The sequence below is a fragment of the Rutilus rutilus genome (genome assembly GCF_951802725.1).
Source record: "Rutilus rutilus genome assembly, chromosome: 22".
Classification (NCBI taxonomy): domain Eukaryota; kingdom Metazoa; phylum Chordata; class Actinopteri; order Cypriniformes; family Leuciscidae; genus Rutilus; species Rutilus rutilus.
In genome coordinates, this window is record NC_140227.1 from 20,750,802 (window position 1) to 20,766,728 (window position 15,927).

At 37.0% G+C, this 15,927-nt stretch overlaps 2 protein-coding genes across 2 annotated transcripts; both read left to right on the plus strand.

Annotated features, from left to right (window-relative positions):
• Window positions 1–688: 688 nt before the first annotated feature.
• On the plus strand, window positions 689–4,804 carry tp53inp2a (tumor protein p53 inducible nuclear protein 2a). Its single transcript, XM_084394978.1, has 4 exons — window positions 689–896; window positions 1,864–2,092; window positions 3,394–3,493; window positions 3,618–4,804. Exons 2-4 carry the CDS (start codon window positions 1,969–1,971, stop codon window positions 3,871–3,873), a joined length of 480 nt encoding a protein of 159 aa, XP_084251104.1. The 5' UTR covers window positions 689–896; window positions 1,864–1,968; the 3' UTR covers window positions 3,874–4,804.
• Window positions 4,789–14,140, plus strand: cyld2 (cylindromatosis (turban tumor syndrome) 2). The gene is made up of 14 exons (XM_084394977.1): window positions 4,789–4,954; window positions 6,803–7,257; window positions 7,626–7,752; window positions 8,030–8,274; window positions 8,364–8,526; window positions 8,640–8,772; window positions 9,166–9,273; window positions 9,444–9,523; window positions 9,646–9,712; window positions 10,691–10,823; window positions 10,926–11,034; window positions 11,156–11,274; window positions 11,403–11,607; window positions 13,552–14,140. Exons 1-14 carry the CDS (start codon window positions 4,924–4,926, stop codon window positions 13,743–13,745), a joined length of 2,169 nt encoding a protein of 722 aa, XP_084251103.1. The 5' UTR covers window positions 4,789–4,923; the 3' UTR covers window positions 13,746–14,140.
• Window positions 14,141–15,927: the final 1,787 nt, after the last annotated feature.

Sequence of the window (15,927 nt, forward strand, 5' to 3'; positions counted from 1 at the left end):
GCATATTGCCACGTTTTAATTATATTTAAGGATAATTTATTTGTGTACATGAATTTTGTTTTTAATTTATTTCTACTATTCATAGAAAAGTCGTAATGTTAGTGATAAGAGGCCATGACCCTGATAATAACAGAGCTGTAAGAAAATTACGAGTGGTTATTATTAGTGGAAAGTAACTTAGTAACGTTACCATTCATAGTAACGTTAGACTATTTAAAGGCGCATTTGCTATAATGCGGAAAGATGTTGTAAAATGTTACACCATTGAAAATGTAACCTCCGTCATTGACTCTTATTGTGTCTTTTTCCATACAGTGTAAGTGACTGAGACTCTCTGCTAATATTCCCTTTTTAGTGTTTCCACCGAAGAAAGCAAGCCATATTGATTTGGAACATATGTTTGGAACAACATGAAGGTAATTCCCATTTCCTACTGTCCGAGTGTCCGTTGCTGCGGCACATTCTGCAGTTTTCAAATTTGATGGTTGACACGCCCCTCGACATGTCCAAATCCTTTCCTCCACAACTGAACTGGAATCAGTTTTACTTACGGTCGACCCATGAGTTTTATAGTTTAATGTTAAAAACTGTTCCCAGGTCAGCTATAGATGACAAACGGATAATACGCCCCGTTAAATTCTGGCTCCACCTCTCGGTTTGTGTACGAATCTTATTGGACTAGCCCACAGCAGTAGGCGGAGCTACTTCGCTGGGCTTTTTGTTTTTATTATCAGCTGTTCGTTCGTTGGGATCTATACTGCGGTGCTGTCATTTGCAAAAATAAACAGAACAAAAGAGCATATATTCTGCACCTCTACCTCGGAAACTACCAAAAAAACAAAGGTTTATTTTTAACGAATTAGACGGCGGAAAATAGTTGTTCTATAAAGAAGCAGGTATGTTTTGCTTAAGCCTCGATTTTAGCTAACTGTTATGTGAGAAAATCTGTATATTCCCAAATTGTTTTGTTTGGAGCCTATATATGCATGTATACAAATTTAATTTGTATGTATCACACATGCTCATACCATATTTCTTAATCATAATCTACAGCCATATAACGCTGTTTCATTGATTCATATGTGACGTTTGCAGTATTTGTCATTTACATTTCTTCTGCAACATTTTTTTTATGAGTTGCTGTGTATTTGTAGCCCATTGCACTGCACAAAATGATAAACGAGTTCCCTTTGGGTTTTCCTCGACATTTGGATGACTAGCGAAAGAGCAAAACAAACCATCGACATACAGTGAACGTTATTTGATAGCCTAAATGCTGTTAAATGAATCCTGCATTCAGAAACAAACAAACATTGAAATTAAACAATTTCCACATGATACAGATGCTATGTTTTCGGAGAGATATTGTTTCAATGGCACACCCCCCAGCTTGAGAACGACAGATGGACTCCAACAATAGAGCTGGGGTCCAACAATGCACTCCCAAAATTCTGTTCATCCATCTTTGTGGCCATTTGAACACAGAATATACACAGAAATGGCACTCACATTTTGAACATGTCTTTGTTGGTAACTAAACTAATGACTAAAACCACAATGTTCACTGAATGTTTTGAAATTCTAAGTGTGCATGGATGGGGAAAGCAATTATGTAAAGTGCTTATTATTATTATTATTATTTATTTTTTAAATTCATCCCTACTTTATGCCAGGCCTGTAAAAAAAAAAAAGATGCTCTGATTTCAGAATGAAGCCTGACCTCAATATGAGTTATGAGTTTAAAATAGCTCGTAGCCTGATCCTGTCAGGTGTGGTTTCTAACCAAGCCTTGATTAGATTGTATAATTCAAAACAGAGACTATCACGGTGTATATTTATAGTCACATTTTTCCTTTACCAAAGGTCTGGCTGAAGTCGTTCTGCTGAGATCCGTGTTCAAGAGACCCGTGTACTAGGCAATCCAGTTCACCATCTATTATTAAGTACAATCACGCGTAATTCATAACCATGTTTCAACGGCTCACAAACCTGCTCTTTGGAAGCGTGAGTGAAACAACTCAGGAACCAGCTGTACCAAAACCAGGGTCTCCGGAAGTGGACGAGGAGGGCTGGCTCATGGTCAATGCAGCTGGTGAGTACAGGGACACAAATGTCTCATATTCATAAAAAGGAACGTACTAGTGCATTTAATTCCGGTACTGCAAGTAATACAAAGAGATATGCAAAAATGAACATTCTGTCATCAGTTAGGCTACTGTGTTTTGTATCCATACAAAAAGTCAATGAATGTGTGGTTTTAGACAAAACATTCTTCAAAATATCTTTTTCTGATATTATTTAGCACAGATAACAGTTGTCTGTGTGATTGTGCCTATAGAACCTACTATTATATTTGATACACATTTTTCAAAGGCCTCTAAATGATAAACATTATGGAAACTTTACTGAAAACCCTGTTGTACTTCATTCCTTCTGTTGTCTAAATTGTTGTGTTGTACTAGGGAAAGGGAGCATATCACCCCAGTTTTGGTAAAGCTGCACTGGCTACCGGTTATATATCTGATTCATTATAGGGTGTTACTCTACGTTTATAAAGCTGTCCATGGCCTGGCCCCAGAATAGATTACTAATTTAATTCATATGCATTCATGTAGACCTCAACGATCACTTCATTGTTTACCTCTCGCAATTCCTAAAACTCGCTCGGAAACTAAAGGGGATCGGGCTTTTTCTGTTGCCGACCCAAGACTGTGGATTACCCTTCCACCTGACATCAGATCTGCACCCTCAATTGACATGTTCAAATCTTGATTGAAAACACATTTGTTTTCAATGGCTTTTAACTATTTTGTTTTATTATGTGTATGTAGGTGGTTTCCTTTCTGGTTTTTTTTTCTTCTTGTTACTATTGACTGTTGTCTTGTGTTCTGTTTTATTATCATCTGTAGACTGTTTTAACTGTACAGCCCTTTGGTCTACTTTGTAGTGGAAAGGGCTCTATAAATAAACTAGACTTGAGACTAAATGATAGTTTATAATTTTTTAGCAAGTAAAAAGTCTTGCAGTATAATTCTAAAAAAATCCCCTTTCAGGTTATGATTCACATGTTGTTGTTTTGCTGTGTGAATATAAGAATAGCTTTTATATTGTTAGTAATATTTCAGGATGAACACTTACTGGATTGAAGCAACATAGGTTTATTTGATTTCGTCATACTTTTTGATTATATAAATATCAGCAACTGCAGCAAATTAAATATCCCCCCCCCCCCCCCCCCTCAAGTGTGAGCTCCATAGTTTTTTGTTGTTTTGTCTGAAGATTCAATAATCTGTTAAATTATTATTCTTTTTTTAAAGATCTGACAATTATTTATCAGGCTTTACAGGGTTCAGATACAGCTTTCTGTGGTAACTGTATTATTCTTTTCTGTAGATGGAGAGACATCCTCTGAACCCAGTGAGGTGCAGTTCAAGTTAATAAGAACCCTTTCAAGCACTGAGAAATGTGCTGCCAGCTTGGTCAGTGATGCAAGGTAAAACCAATACATCAGCTCAGAGATTACAATCATTATCACTGTATTTCTGCTGTGAGGCTGCACTGACATTGACGTTCAGTATTGGATTGACTTGAAATGGTGTTTTGTTCTTTTTCTAAAGCATCGTAGATCCGGAAGTCCCTGTTTCTCGAGGCAGCGTTCGAGTATCTCAGCGGCTGGTCTCTCAGTCCGGGGCTCTGGTCAAAGTCACGCAGGTGGGCCGGATACAGCGGGCTCAGGCACGGGCCAACCGCCACAATCTCAGCCGCAATTGCATTCAGCGTCAGAACCACATTCGTCAACGTGTTCCTCAACATTACTCTCGCATACACCGCGTGATCCTCCACCAGCCTGGCCGTCGCAACTTTAATTACTAAGATGCAGAGAAAGTCAACAAGCACGTGCAAGTACCTGGTGCAAAATAAAAGCTTGATATGAGAATGTTTGAATCATTTTTATTTCGTTATTTATAATGTAGGGTATAATAAACCCAGTGGCAGCTAAAATTATGCCTCCAAAAATTATGTCGGCCATTGGATAATCTGTTTTTACATGCTTGTGTACTAGACTTTTGAATTATCATGTATTCTTTCATTGTGACATTATACAACTTATAGATCATGTAGTGAAATCACTTTATTGTGGTGAAGACAATAAAGCAATGGGGTATCAATGGCAATCCATTTCAGCCAGTTTACCTCATTAATACAGATACTTACTTTCCAACTTGACCGTCATTTATTTATAATAAATAATATACTATAGTATGTTTCTAAGTTTGCAGAAAGCGTTATTGTCATGCAGTGCACTATAACAACCACGAGGTGGCGCCTGGGTTCGCCTAGAGTGGTCTAGTCATGGATCCCTTTTTCAACTTTCTGTGGTCAATATATGACATGTCCATTATCTATGAGGCATGACTGTCTTCCAGAGTGTATTGCAAAATCATAAATCATGTTCCTAAAATGAATCCTATTTACAATGTTATACGTTTTTAGTTCAACATTATATATATAAACATTAAAGTTTAATGATGACATTTAGTTCTTATAGCTTAGCAAGTGACATATATTCTCAGCTGTTTGTACTGGACATTTGATATGATTTATGCTCTTAGTAAAAAAAAAAGAATTATTTACATTCTTTTAGAGCTACAAGATACTTTGACTGTTTGAGCTTATCATGTTTCCACATGAATATAGCAACTCTGGCGTGCTGAGTGGTTTGCTGGATGTTAAGTTATTTCTCTGGTTTTCCCCAATTCATTTTCAATTAGAGTAGAGAATAAAGTTTGCAGTTTATTGGTTACTCTGTTTTGTTTCTTTGTTTCTCGGCGAGGACATCATAGCCCTGCAGCATAAACATCACAGATTTCCCAGAATGCTGCTGTCATGTCGGGTCATTGAGAGCATCCAATACATAATCAAATGTGTAGCAGACCAAGATGGTGTTGCAAAGGTATCAACTATTTACTTGAAGCTGGGCATTTGTTGCCATCTATGCGCCAAATCATTGTTGTGTCAACAATTCCGAATCACACGTTGCTAATTGTTTCATAATATGTATCTTGTACTAATAAAGTGCAAGTCTTATTCTATTAGGGAAAGTATAAAGGTCATCTTTACCAGTTACATAAAAATCTGTCAAAAGATCTCATGCTATCAGGCATGTCTAGTGAACACCTTTCTTTAACGCACATCTTCGTAGACATCACCTGATCTGATGGGCAGCAAGATAAACGTCAACTTATTTCAACTATGCCATGTGGCGTCCGTAGTTATTTGTGTCTTTTATCGGGTGAATGCTCCCTGCAGTTTTATCTGTCAGAAAGTGATCAGAGCGCATAAAGCAGGTGATGAAATGCATGACTTCAGATGTCTCGTGTTAACTAGAGTTCAAAAGGGTTCTTCTGAAACATGTCTGCAGATTTATCAAATTAATAATGCATTGGTTCGTGGAAAATTTGGGGGGTTTGCAGAACTGTAATTAGCATGCATATGCAAATTGCTTCATATTATGATGCTCCTCCCTCTAGGGCAGAATGGGTTAAGATTATTCCATAAAAAATATCAGGAAAAGAAAATCGGAAATTTGCATGATTGAGATCATTATAATTCGAGGCAATGCAGTGCCAGATTTTTAAAGAATCTAACCCCCCCCCCAAAAAGGAATATTATGCTATATTTTTCAAATTTACTTATGGTTGTCAGCTTCATAAAGTTGGAGGAACTGTTACTGTATGAAGAAGCAAAACGTCACTATATTTTCCAGCAATAGGAATGTAGGAATGTTGGAATATTTTCAACAACAGTTGTCTTAGTTTATTCAGTAGAGGCTTTTAAAAAAGAATCTGAAGCAGGATGTTTCTCTTTAACTCCATTTATTTAGTCTCATTTTTGGGCAGTTTAAAAGATATTTCACCATGAACATGGATTGTAAGTCTGTTTTTTCTACACTTCTATATGCTTTCTTTTATTTTCGGTTAAAGTAAGACATATACCTCCTAGTTTCTTTAATAGGACACAGAAGTATAGACGGGGCATTCACGTCCATCTCATATCTCCTTGCGTACTGAACCGAACTGTAGTCATTGACTTCTTAGCCTTTAAAATTACTAATGCAAAGTTTTTGACAGTGAAAAGAACAAGTTACAAAACAAGTTCATCAAGTTAGTGTTCAGACATTCAAGGTCAGGTGCTTTCAACCAGAGTGCATGAATACAACAGTGCAGACTTGTCTAAAACATGTAAAGGTGCTCAAAATGTATTTTCTTTTTAATTGTTTTTAACTTAAGTGAACATTTGTAGTCTGGCTAGAGTAGATCCCAAAAAGACACTTATACCCAAAATGTTAGGTAAATATTGTAATTCAGGAATAGATGTATGTATATTAGACTTGAGAATTGCCAAAGTTTTATTGTAACCTAGTTTAGTTACACAACAAGGCAAATTAGTAGGCTATTAGAACACTATAAAATGTACTTGGTCGTTGTGATAATGCAATCACTGACATTTGTCACATTGTTCTGTTTCCCTATATTTCTATGTCTTCTCATAGAGATGTATAGAGATGGAACACTTTATATGTATGGATTATTTAAAAAAATATATCTCACTAATCTGATAAGTGAATGCATTTATTAGCCTATATTAATAAACCAATGCATACCAAATCAATTTGTATTCCACTTTTTGTATTACCGAATTCCTGTTTGGCACAGATGGATATCTTAAAGTCACATGTCAGCAATGAAATGCATGACATCACGACTGACTGTAGATAACTAACTCCTCTGTCTTGATAAAGCGACCGCTGAACACACACACTCATCATTTAACATGGAGCTGGACATGGAAGGACAGGAGCGCTACTTTATTGTAGTGAGGAGAACCAAGAAGGGTTTATCTCGCGGGTCAATTTTGCGCGCGGATGCGGAGACAGCAGCAGGAGATCTCATAGGAATGGTTTATGGAGGAGGTGGCAGTGCCAGGAGCAGTGGTTCGGTGAAGAAACACGACACATACCCTCTCACACGCCATCAAGCTCAGCTACTTTTGTTCGTTTCTCCTGCCAGCAAGAGACTGGAGCTCCTGTGCAACGTCCAGCTCTTCAGTGCAGTCTGTGACCTTACTCAGGATGATCTTGTTGTGGTCAAACACAAGAAGGATTTTCAACCATGCCTGGTCAAGAATCTGATTCAAATAGGCAAGAAGGACAAACCAGGAGTCTTGCAAATGCTGGGATTTGAGCTGGAGTTAATGGTGAGGAAAGGCATCTTTTGCTGCCGTGTTGTACCTATTAATTCATGCAAAGAAATGTGCTCAAATATTGAAAAAGACTATTTAACTAAAGTGTTTGAAATAAAATATTTTATAATTGTACATACAATTTTGCATATAGAGGAAATGTTTGTCTGTAGTTGGGAATGGGAAAGTCCCTTATCAAAATCTGAATCAACATGACATGACTGTAACATTACATAATCTAAACATGCATTTTTCAGCTGTGACATAAGTGTCGACCTTTTGATCACATAGATAAAATACTTGAAATGCAAAGACAACAGTCACGTTAATGGCGTAAAGAATCCACTTGGATCTGTTGACATGCAGGTGAATTTTTTTCACAGGACGCTGAGCAGGATATTTTGTCGAAGAAGACTGTCCCTCTTCCCATCTTCAGTGCAGCTGACATTCTCCAGGTGGTTCCATCACATTCAAACACCAGGCAACCGCTGAGAATCAGCATTGATTTGGGTCAGTTACTCATCTTATTAGCCCTTAAAACATATTGAAAGTATCTAGGATATTGGATTGGGTACTTTTGTAGATTAAAAGAGAGATCCTATGATTAGACTGCGGAAAAGATTGCTATCTTAAACTGGAAAGACTGTTCCGTCAGACTCGAAGCTTGAACAACTCATTGAACTAAATATGCTGTATATCAAGATTTAATGGGGTCATTCATATGACTTGAGGAATGTCAGGTGATGATATCTGCAATAATATGATTTACGTGTTATTCCCTTTTTAGGTTTGAACAGGAAAGCAGTCTCGCGCATAAATTCCATGCCAGCTCTTAACTTACGCAATGCAAAAAAAGGAAGTATCTTCTCCGACAAGGATGTGTCTAACTCCATTCAGGCCTTGTCCCATTATTCTTTGGAGGTGGGGTCCATGGCAGAGGCCATATCTTTGAATGGACTGACTGTATATGGGGTGATCAGATGGATTGGAGTTCCAGATGAAAAGAAAAATTACTGGGCAGGACTTGAGCTGGTGAGCATCTATACTTTTTCTCTCAGTACAGAGCATGTGTTGTGTTTTGTGCATGCAAATGATAAAAAAAATCTCTCAAATCCTTTCAGGACAATGAAGCGAAGACTTGTTCGGATGGGACGTTTGGTACAATACGGTATTTTACCTGTGAAGGAAACAAAGCCTTGTTTGTGCCACTGACCAACTGCAAACCAGACAGTAGATTTCTGTTCATTCCGAATGAGATCCAGAAACCACTTGAACCTCCCTCAGGTGAGTGCTTTCATTCTGCTATATTATTCCACTTCTAGAAACAGAGGAATGTCAAAGGCCTCAAGAATTGTTTGTGTTTTTGTTTTTTTTAAAGTACCTTTTTTTTCTCTTAGTCCCACTCCTGGAAGATTTGGATGAAGATGTTCCCCCTGTTGCTGAGCAAGATGTTTTGTCTCATCTGGTGGGCAGAATGAGGGGAATCCAAGGTCACTTCAACTCTTGCTATTTAGATGCCACTCTCTTTAGGTAAGGCTCTTAAAGGGATAGTTCACTTTAAAATGAAAATTCTGTCATAATTTACTCACCCTCAAGTTGTTTCAAACCTGTATGAATTTCTTTCTTCTGCTGAACACAAAGTAACCAAACAGTTAACTGGAACCATTGACTTCCATAGTAGGAAAAAAAAAATACTATGGAAGTCAATGGTTCCAGTTAACTGTTTGATTACTGACATTCTTCAAAATATCTTCCTTTGTGTTCAGCAGAAGAAAGAAATTCATACAGGTTTGAAACAACTTGAGGGTGAGTAAAGGATGACAGAATTCTCATTTTAAAGTGAACTATCCCTTTAAAAAATACATGTTATGTCTGTTATTTCGCCTTTCTTTATTTTTGTTCTTTTATTCTCTGCTTTTACAGTCTCTTCACGTCATCCATAGCTTTCAGCAGAATCTTTAACAGATCAGCCGATAGTGAGGAAGGCATTTCACACATTTTAAGACGGGACATTGTGAACCGTTTACGCAGGTAAAAGCTCCCAAACCCCTTGATGTATGATAGTGTGATAGTACATATCAAAGCAAATGCACAGCCATATTTGTAGAGCTTGAGTAAACACTCATGCTCATGTGGGCATGTGTTTACAGTCATCAGGGTACTCACAGTTCATTTCATATGACCTCTGCCTCCCTCGACAGATCGGGCTTTGTTCCAGCAGAGAGTGTGATGAAGTTTCGTAAACAGTTGGGCTGCAAATCTTTTGCTACAGAGGAGAAAGGTATTACTTGGCCCATAGCGGCCATTTACTTTTTTGATGTAGAGCTGCAAGTTTTTCATCTATGGCTTAGAGGGAACGTTACTCTGATACTAAAATAAAATATTGTTACTGCTATCCTTCAGATCCAGAGGAGTTCATCACCCTACTATTAAAGCATGTTTTACACATAGAGCCATTGCTCAAAATCAGGTTTGTTTCAGTTGCACTGCTTGTCCATCACTCCAGATTTGTTTATCTGAGATTTTTTTTTACATTTTACTGCAATTACACAACCCTTGAATGAATATGTTTTGCACACAGGTTAAAAAGTATATTTTTTTTATATGTATTTATTAACTATGGTTCAAAAGTTTGGGGTCAGTAAGTTTTTGAAAGAAATGAATACTTTTATTCAACAAGGATGCATTAAATTGATCAAAGTGGAAATACATTTGTAATGTTACAAAAGGTGTCTATTTGAAAATAAATGCTGTTCTTTTGAGCTTTGTATCCATCAAAGAATCCTTATAAAATGTACTGTGGTTTCCACAAAAATATTATAACTGTTTTCAACATTGCTAATAATTCTTTCACAAATGGTCGCAGCAAGGATGAGATGAGCAGGATCTGTATGCACTATGCAGCAGTAATTTTATTAAATACAAAACTAAAAGAAATAAAACACTCAGAATACGCAGGAATCGCAAAATACAAACAGAACAACCATTATACTCGGACGAGATCAGACCATGAACAGAACGAACTCAGGGTTTAAATACACAAGCAAACTAAATCAAAGAAACGAGACACAAACTAAATCAAACAAACACAGGAAACGTGCAAAAAAACAGACAGAGACAGATATTTCCTTGCAAAAAAGAAATGTTTCTTGAGCAGCAAATCAGCATATTAGAAAGATTTTTGAAGGATCATGTGACGCTGAAGACCTGGAGTAATGATGCTGAAAATTCAGCTTTGGCATCACATGAATATTTGAATTTGAATTATAATAATAATATATCACAATATTGCATTTTTACTGTATTTTTGATCAAATAAATGCAGCCTTGGTGAGATTAAGTGACTTTCAAAAACATATTTCACTGACCAATCTCTTTTTAACGGTAGTGTACATTCTGTGTAAACAAGCTTAAACTGTATATCTTAACACCTGTGTGTTGTTTTTAGGTCACATGGAGAGTTGTCACAGGATGCCTATACGCATCAGATCATTGTAGAGAAGAATCAGCTGGGAGCCGTGCCTTCAGTTCAACAGCTGCTTGAGATGTCTTTAGTATCAAGTGATCTGAAGTTTGAAGAGGTTTGTTAATTTCTTAGACTTTTTCCCCATTTTTGCCAACTACCTAGTAGATATATTGCAAACAAAAGTATGCATTATTAATCAAAACTTTTTTTATTTTAGATTCCATCTTGCCTTATAGTTCAGATGCCACGATTTGGAAAGAAGTTCAAGATGTTCCCTAAAATCATTCCCTCAACGGAGCTGGACATCACTGATGTCTTACATTGTTGTGAGTTTAACAAGCATACTTCCAAATGAAATCTCCTCCTGATCATATTTGTTTAGTGGAAGCAGATATTGGACTGCTGCAGATACAATATCTCTCATGCTTCTCCTGTTTTCTCTGGCAGCTCCTCGGGAATGTTTTCTGTGTGGTCATCTAGCTGAATATGAGTGTGGCCAGTGCCTGACGGACCATAAGCTCCAGCCAGGCAAAATTAAGCAGTATTGCTCTACCTGCAACACACAGGTAGTGAACCTAATGCTAAAATCTTATTTACGTACTTTGTATTCCAACAGTTCTGTGATATAGTGCATTTTGCATGCGTTTTTCATCCACATGCCTTCTCCCATCAAATATGTTTGCTCTTTCTACAGGTTCACACTCATACTTCCCGACAGGAACATACTCCTCACAAACTTACAGTTCCAGATCATCTTCCAGAAGATGCATCAGTACAGAGGCACCAGATGCAACTCTTTGCAGTTCTCTGTATAAACACCAGCCATTACGTGTCTTTTGTCAAATATGGGCCTGACCCACGGTCCTGGATCTTCTTTGACAGCATGGCTGACCGATGCGGTATGTCAAATATGCTAGATTTCCGTTCAAAGCTGAAAAATCCTGCTTCTGCAGGCAACATACAGAAGTAGGAAGATAACCAGGCACGTCCGAATCCAATGATCATGTCTCATCCTGTCTACTGAGATACCTTCATGTGATCGATTTTTGAAGGCAGATAGATAGATGTCGCTGCCTTTGATTTCCTACAATCCAGTGCATTCCATTCCATTAAAGTTAAGCTAAAAAATAGGGGAGTCTCTATTTACACCAAGTGCAAATAGCAGAGGCTATTTACACTAACTCCGCCCACCACTGTCTGATTGAGCCGGACAAAACGACAAAAGAAAACCCGCTGCATAACATGATCAGTGGCGTGGAGAGTAAGGCCGGTGGCATTAGCTTTTGACAAGACGAACCCGAGGTTCCCATCGCATATCAGCTCAGAGAGGTGTTTATTTTAAACAAAAAATAAGGAAATATTCGAAAAAGTGAAATTAAAGTGCCTAACCTGTATTTAATAGTGGGAATTAGTGCTGCACGATTAATCGTATCGCAATCGCGATGTCAAGCCTACGCGATTATATGACGCAAAATGCTGCGATTTTATATTAAATAAACAAATTAGGGCTGTTAACGTAATTAACGCAGCATCTGTTCATTTTTGGCATCCTTTGGCTAGTATTACATGATCCTGCTCTAATTCATGCAAATGCTTTTAAACCATTCATGCGCGATAAGACAAAAAAGAACGCGCTGTCAGTGAATGTCCTCCTGACACACACACACACACACACACACACACACACGACCCACAGATAGACGTGCGCCAGTATCGTATAGACAGCGCGGCCAAAATGAATGCGCTGCCTGTGAAAGTCCTGACTGTGACACACAGAAAGACTCGCGCTAATATCGTGCGTGCGCACAAAACAGCATGCCAGAATACAGTTCTCTTTCGAGCTTGAACGAACAATAACACACAATTATGCCAAAATGTATTTTTGTCGAGTATCTTCATAACATAAGAGTAGTCTTATGATGAACGTGAAGAGTTGTGACTCGTGAGAGAATGAGGCGCTTGTGAGATCCGCGTCTCTGACAGCAGCGGCTGGTCTTAAAGGGACAGTACACAGTAGCCACTAATTATATCTGTCGCTAAAGTTAATCAAAGAACAAAGAGAACAGAGAAAAACACTCACTGCTCTTGACTAAAGAACTTTTTTCTGTAGGCAGATTATCACTAATCTGTGTGTCCATTTATTTTCCTTGAGAACCAAGCAAGTTGACTCATGAAACCATTTGTTTATTATATCGCATATTGCAATCGCAATATTGACCTCTATTATGGCAATATGAAATTTTCCCCAAATCGTGCAGCCCTAGTGGGAATAAAGTGTTTAACAGGTAGGGTTAGGTGTAGGGCTTTAGGGATAGTGACAAGTAATGTCACAATGAGGCAGCTTTCATTTATGTGATTATATACATTGATACTGTTTTATAATATACTGCAATACACTGAGGTGCAAATAGTATCTGCCATAAGTATAAATAGCATCTAACAACTATTTACACTTAGTGCACAGAAAATGCTGCTGTTTTCACTTGTCACTTTTGTTGCTATTTACATTTGGTGTAAATGGCATATAATTATAATATAATAGTTATCACCAAAGCTTTTGTTGTACATCATTAAATCGTTATGCTGCCTCAGAAGTCTGTCTGAAATGAGTTTCGTGAGGTACCTTCATGCACAAACGCTACCTGCAAAGTCATTGCCTGATAAGGCAGAGGCAAAAAGTCAGCTGCATAAGATTTCAGACACAGCTGTAATCTCTCTATTTATGTCATTTGCACTGGATCACTTCACTAGTTTTCACTAGCCCTCCATTACTGACCCAGATAAAATGCTGACATAGGTGTTTGAATTTAGTTAATTCCTGACTATCTTATTTTTATCCTTAGGTGATGATAACAATGGCTACAACATTCCCGTGATCAGGTCCTGCCCTGAGGTTGGGGACTTCCTTTGCCAGTCTGAAGAGGAGATCTCCACAGCAGATCTGAGTCAGTGCAGTGAGCTGGTGCACAGACTGCTGTGTGATTCATACATGTGTCTATATCAGAGAACAGACAATCACCCTCAGCTTCATCAATGAGCAGAGACATTTCTGATATCTTTGGACTACTGTGTCCTATTATATCTATTGTGTCATTGCATCATGAGAGTTGACACATGAAGGATACTGATGTTTTGCTTTATCAAATTGTTCTTGTGATTTATAATGGAAGGTTATTTGTATATAAAAGGGCTCCCAGCTGTACATTAAGACAGTTTATCAGGCAGAGATATGCATTTATAAACAATCAACAATATCATTTGATTTAATATGACAAATAGTGCCAGGATGTCATATGAAGGTTCAGTATGTTTTTTTTTTTCAAATATGATTTATTGTTAGATAATTTAAGTTTATTTGTACTTTATTAATAACATATTCTATTTTTATTGAAAATGTTTATATTTGCATTAAAACATTGTTGTACCAATCTCACATGTCTGTATTCATTTTATTCATAGTAGATATTATGTTATACAGAGTTTAAACTCTTTCTTAACTTTTACTCTTTGGGTCATATTTGTATATTTTATGCTTCATTGTTTACAAGTATAGGTTACAGAAACAAATTACCTAAAAAAAATTAAGTAGACAATATTAGGAATATATAAAACCTGGGAGAATTATGAGAATTGGTGGGATTTAATGTATTGTAAGGTCTAGCTGAATAGAAGTAGGGGCGATGACGCCCTCTGATGGAAACACCAGCATTGACTCTCCGATAACGATGTTTACAAAGACTTAACCACGTTCTAAACTGTGACGTCATTTGATTTACCAAACAATTGAAACGAACTTTTTATTATATTATATTATATTATATTATATTATATTATATTATATTATATTATATTATATTATATTATATTATTGTAACATTAAAATATCGTTTCTGAAACAAACCAGGAAATACTATTATACTGATTCGTCGTTCATGCACAGCTGTAAGTTTAAGTTTTAAAAATAAATAAAAACCACTGTTCAAAAAACAGTTTGTTTTTAAGCCCAGTTCCAGTCACACTTTATATTAAGTGGCTACTATGTAATAACATTAATACCTGCGAGACTATGAGTTCACTATTACATGTTGTTCTGAAAAATGTCCAGATTTACTGCTAATGATTTTGAGGTTAGGTTTAGGGTTAGGGCTAGGGTTATTACAAATATTAATTACATGCACATACTTTAAATGTTATTACCATGCACCAACATGTATGTACATAATAAGTATATTGTATCAAACGGTTAAGTATTAGATAAGGCCACCTTATATAAGTTGTGACCCAAAATTCTGTTGCTGGTCATTGTCCTTTAAATAGTTAACTGTGAAAGCTATCATAATAGTTATAGCATACATTTATTATGACAGTTGCCTCATGAAGATCATAAATAAGACGTGGTTGTGAAATGCAAGTCTTCGCCTTTGGACATCTGTTGTCTGGACAGAGATAGGCCTACTGCCGGTTTAAGATAAATGTGGCCATTGAGAAGCACGGCATCATACTTTTTAGTGATTACACACACACACACACACTCACACACTGTCTGGTTCGCTATTTTTGTGGGGACTCTCCATAGGCGTAATGATTTTTGTACAAACTGTATTTTCTATTCCCTAACCCAAACCCTACCCCTAAACCTATACCCATCACAGAAAACTTTCTGCATTTTTACATTTTCAAAAATATATTACTTATTATGTTCATTAACCCATTCCTCTCGTGGGGACCACCGGCTGGTCATCACATAGATGAGCAGGTTTTGCTATAGCCTACTTGTGGGGATGTTTGGTCCTCACAACGCAATATAAACCTACACACACACACACACACACACACACACACAAAATGCCATTCAACAATAAGAGAGTCATTGAAACAAATACTTCTAAAATAACTGATTTGTTAAAATGACAACAACAACAAAAATCTACGGACACAACTTCTAAAGTCAGTGTATGGACATGATTGATGATTGAACTTGTTAAACCAATCAATGATGTGCCAAAGGTTTTTTGATGCCTTATTACTTTAATATTCTAGAGTTTAAAAGTATAATAACTAGCCATGTGACAGTCAACTTTATTCCATCAGAGAAGGCTTTGTAGCTAGTATTTTGTTAATCAAATGTTAAAAATGTATTGTTTATTATTATTATTATTGATAATAATAATTGTTTTAACAAGCCTCTCGTTACTTGGTACCACGTGGCTCTTACCACC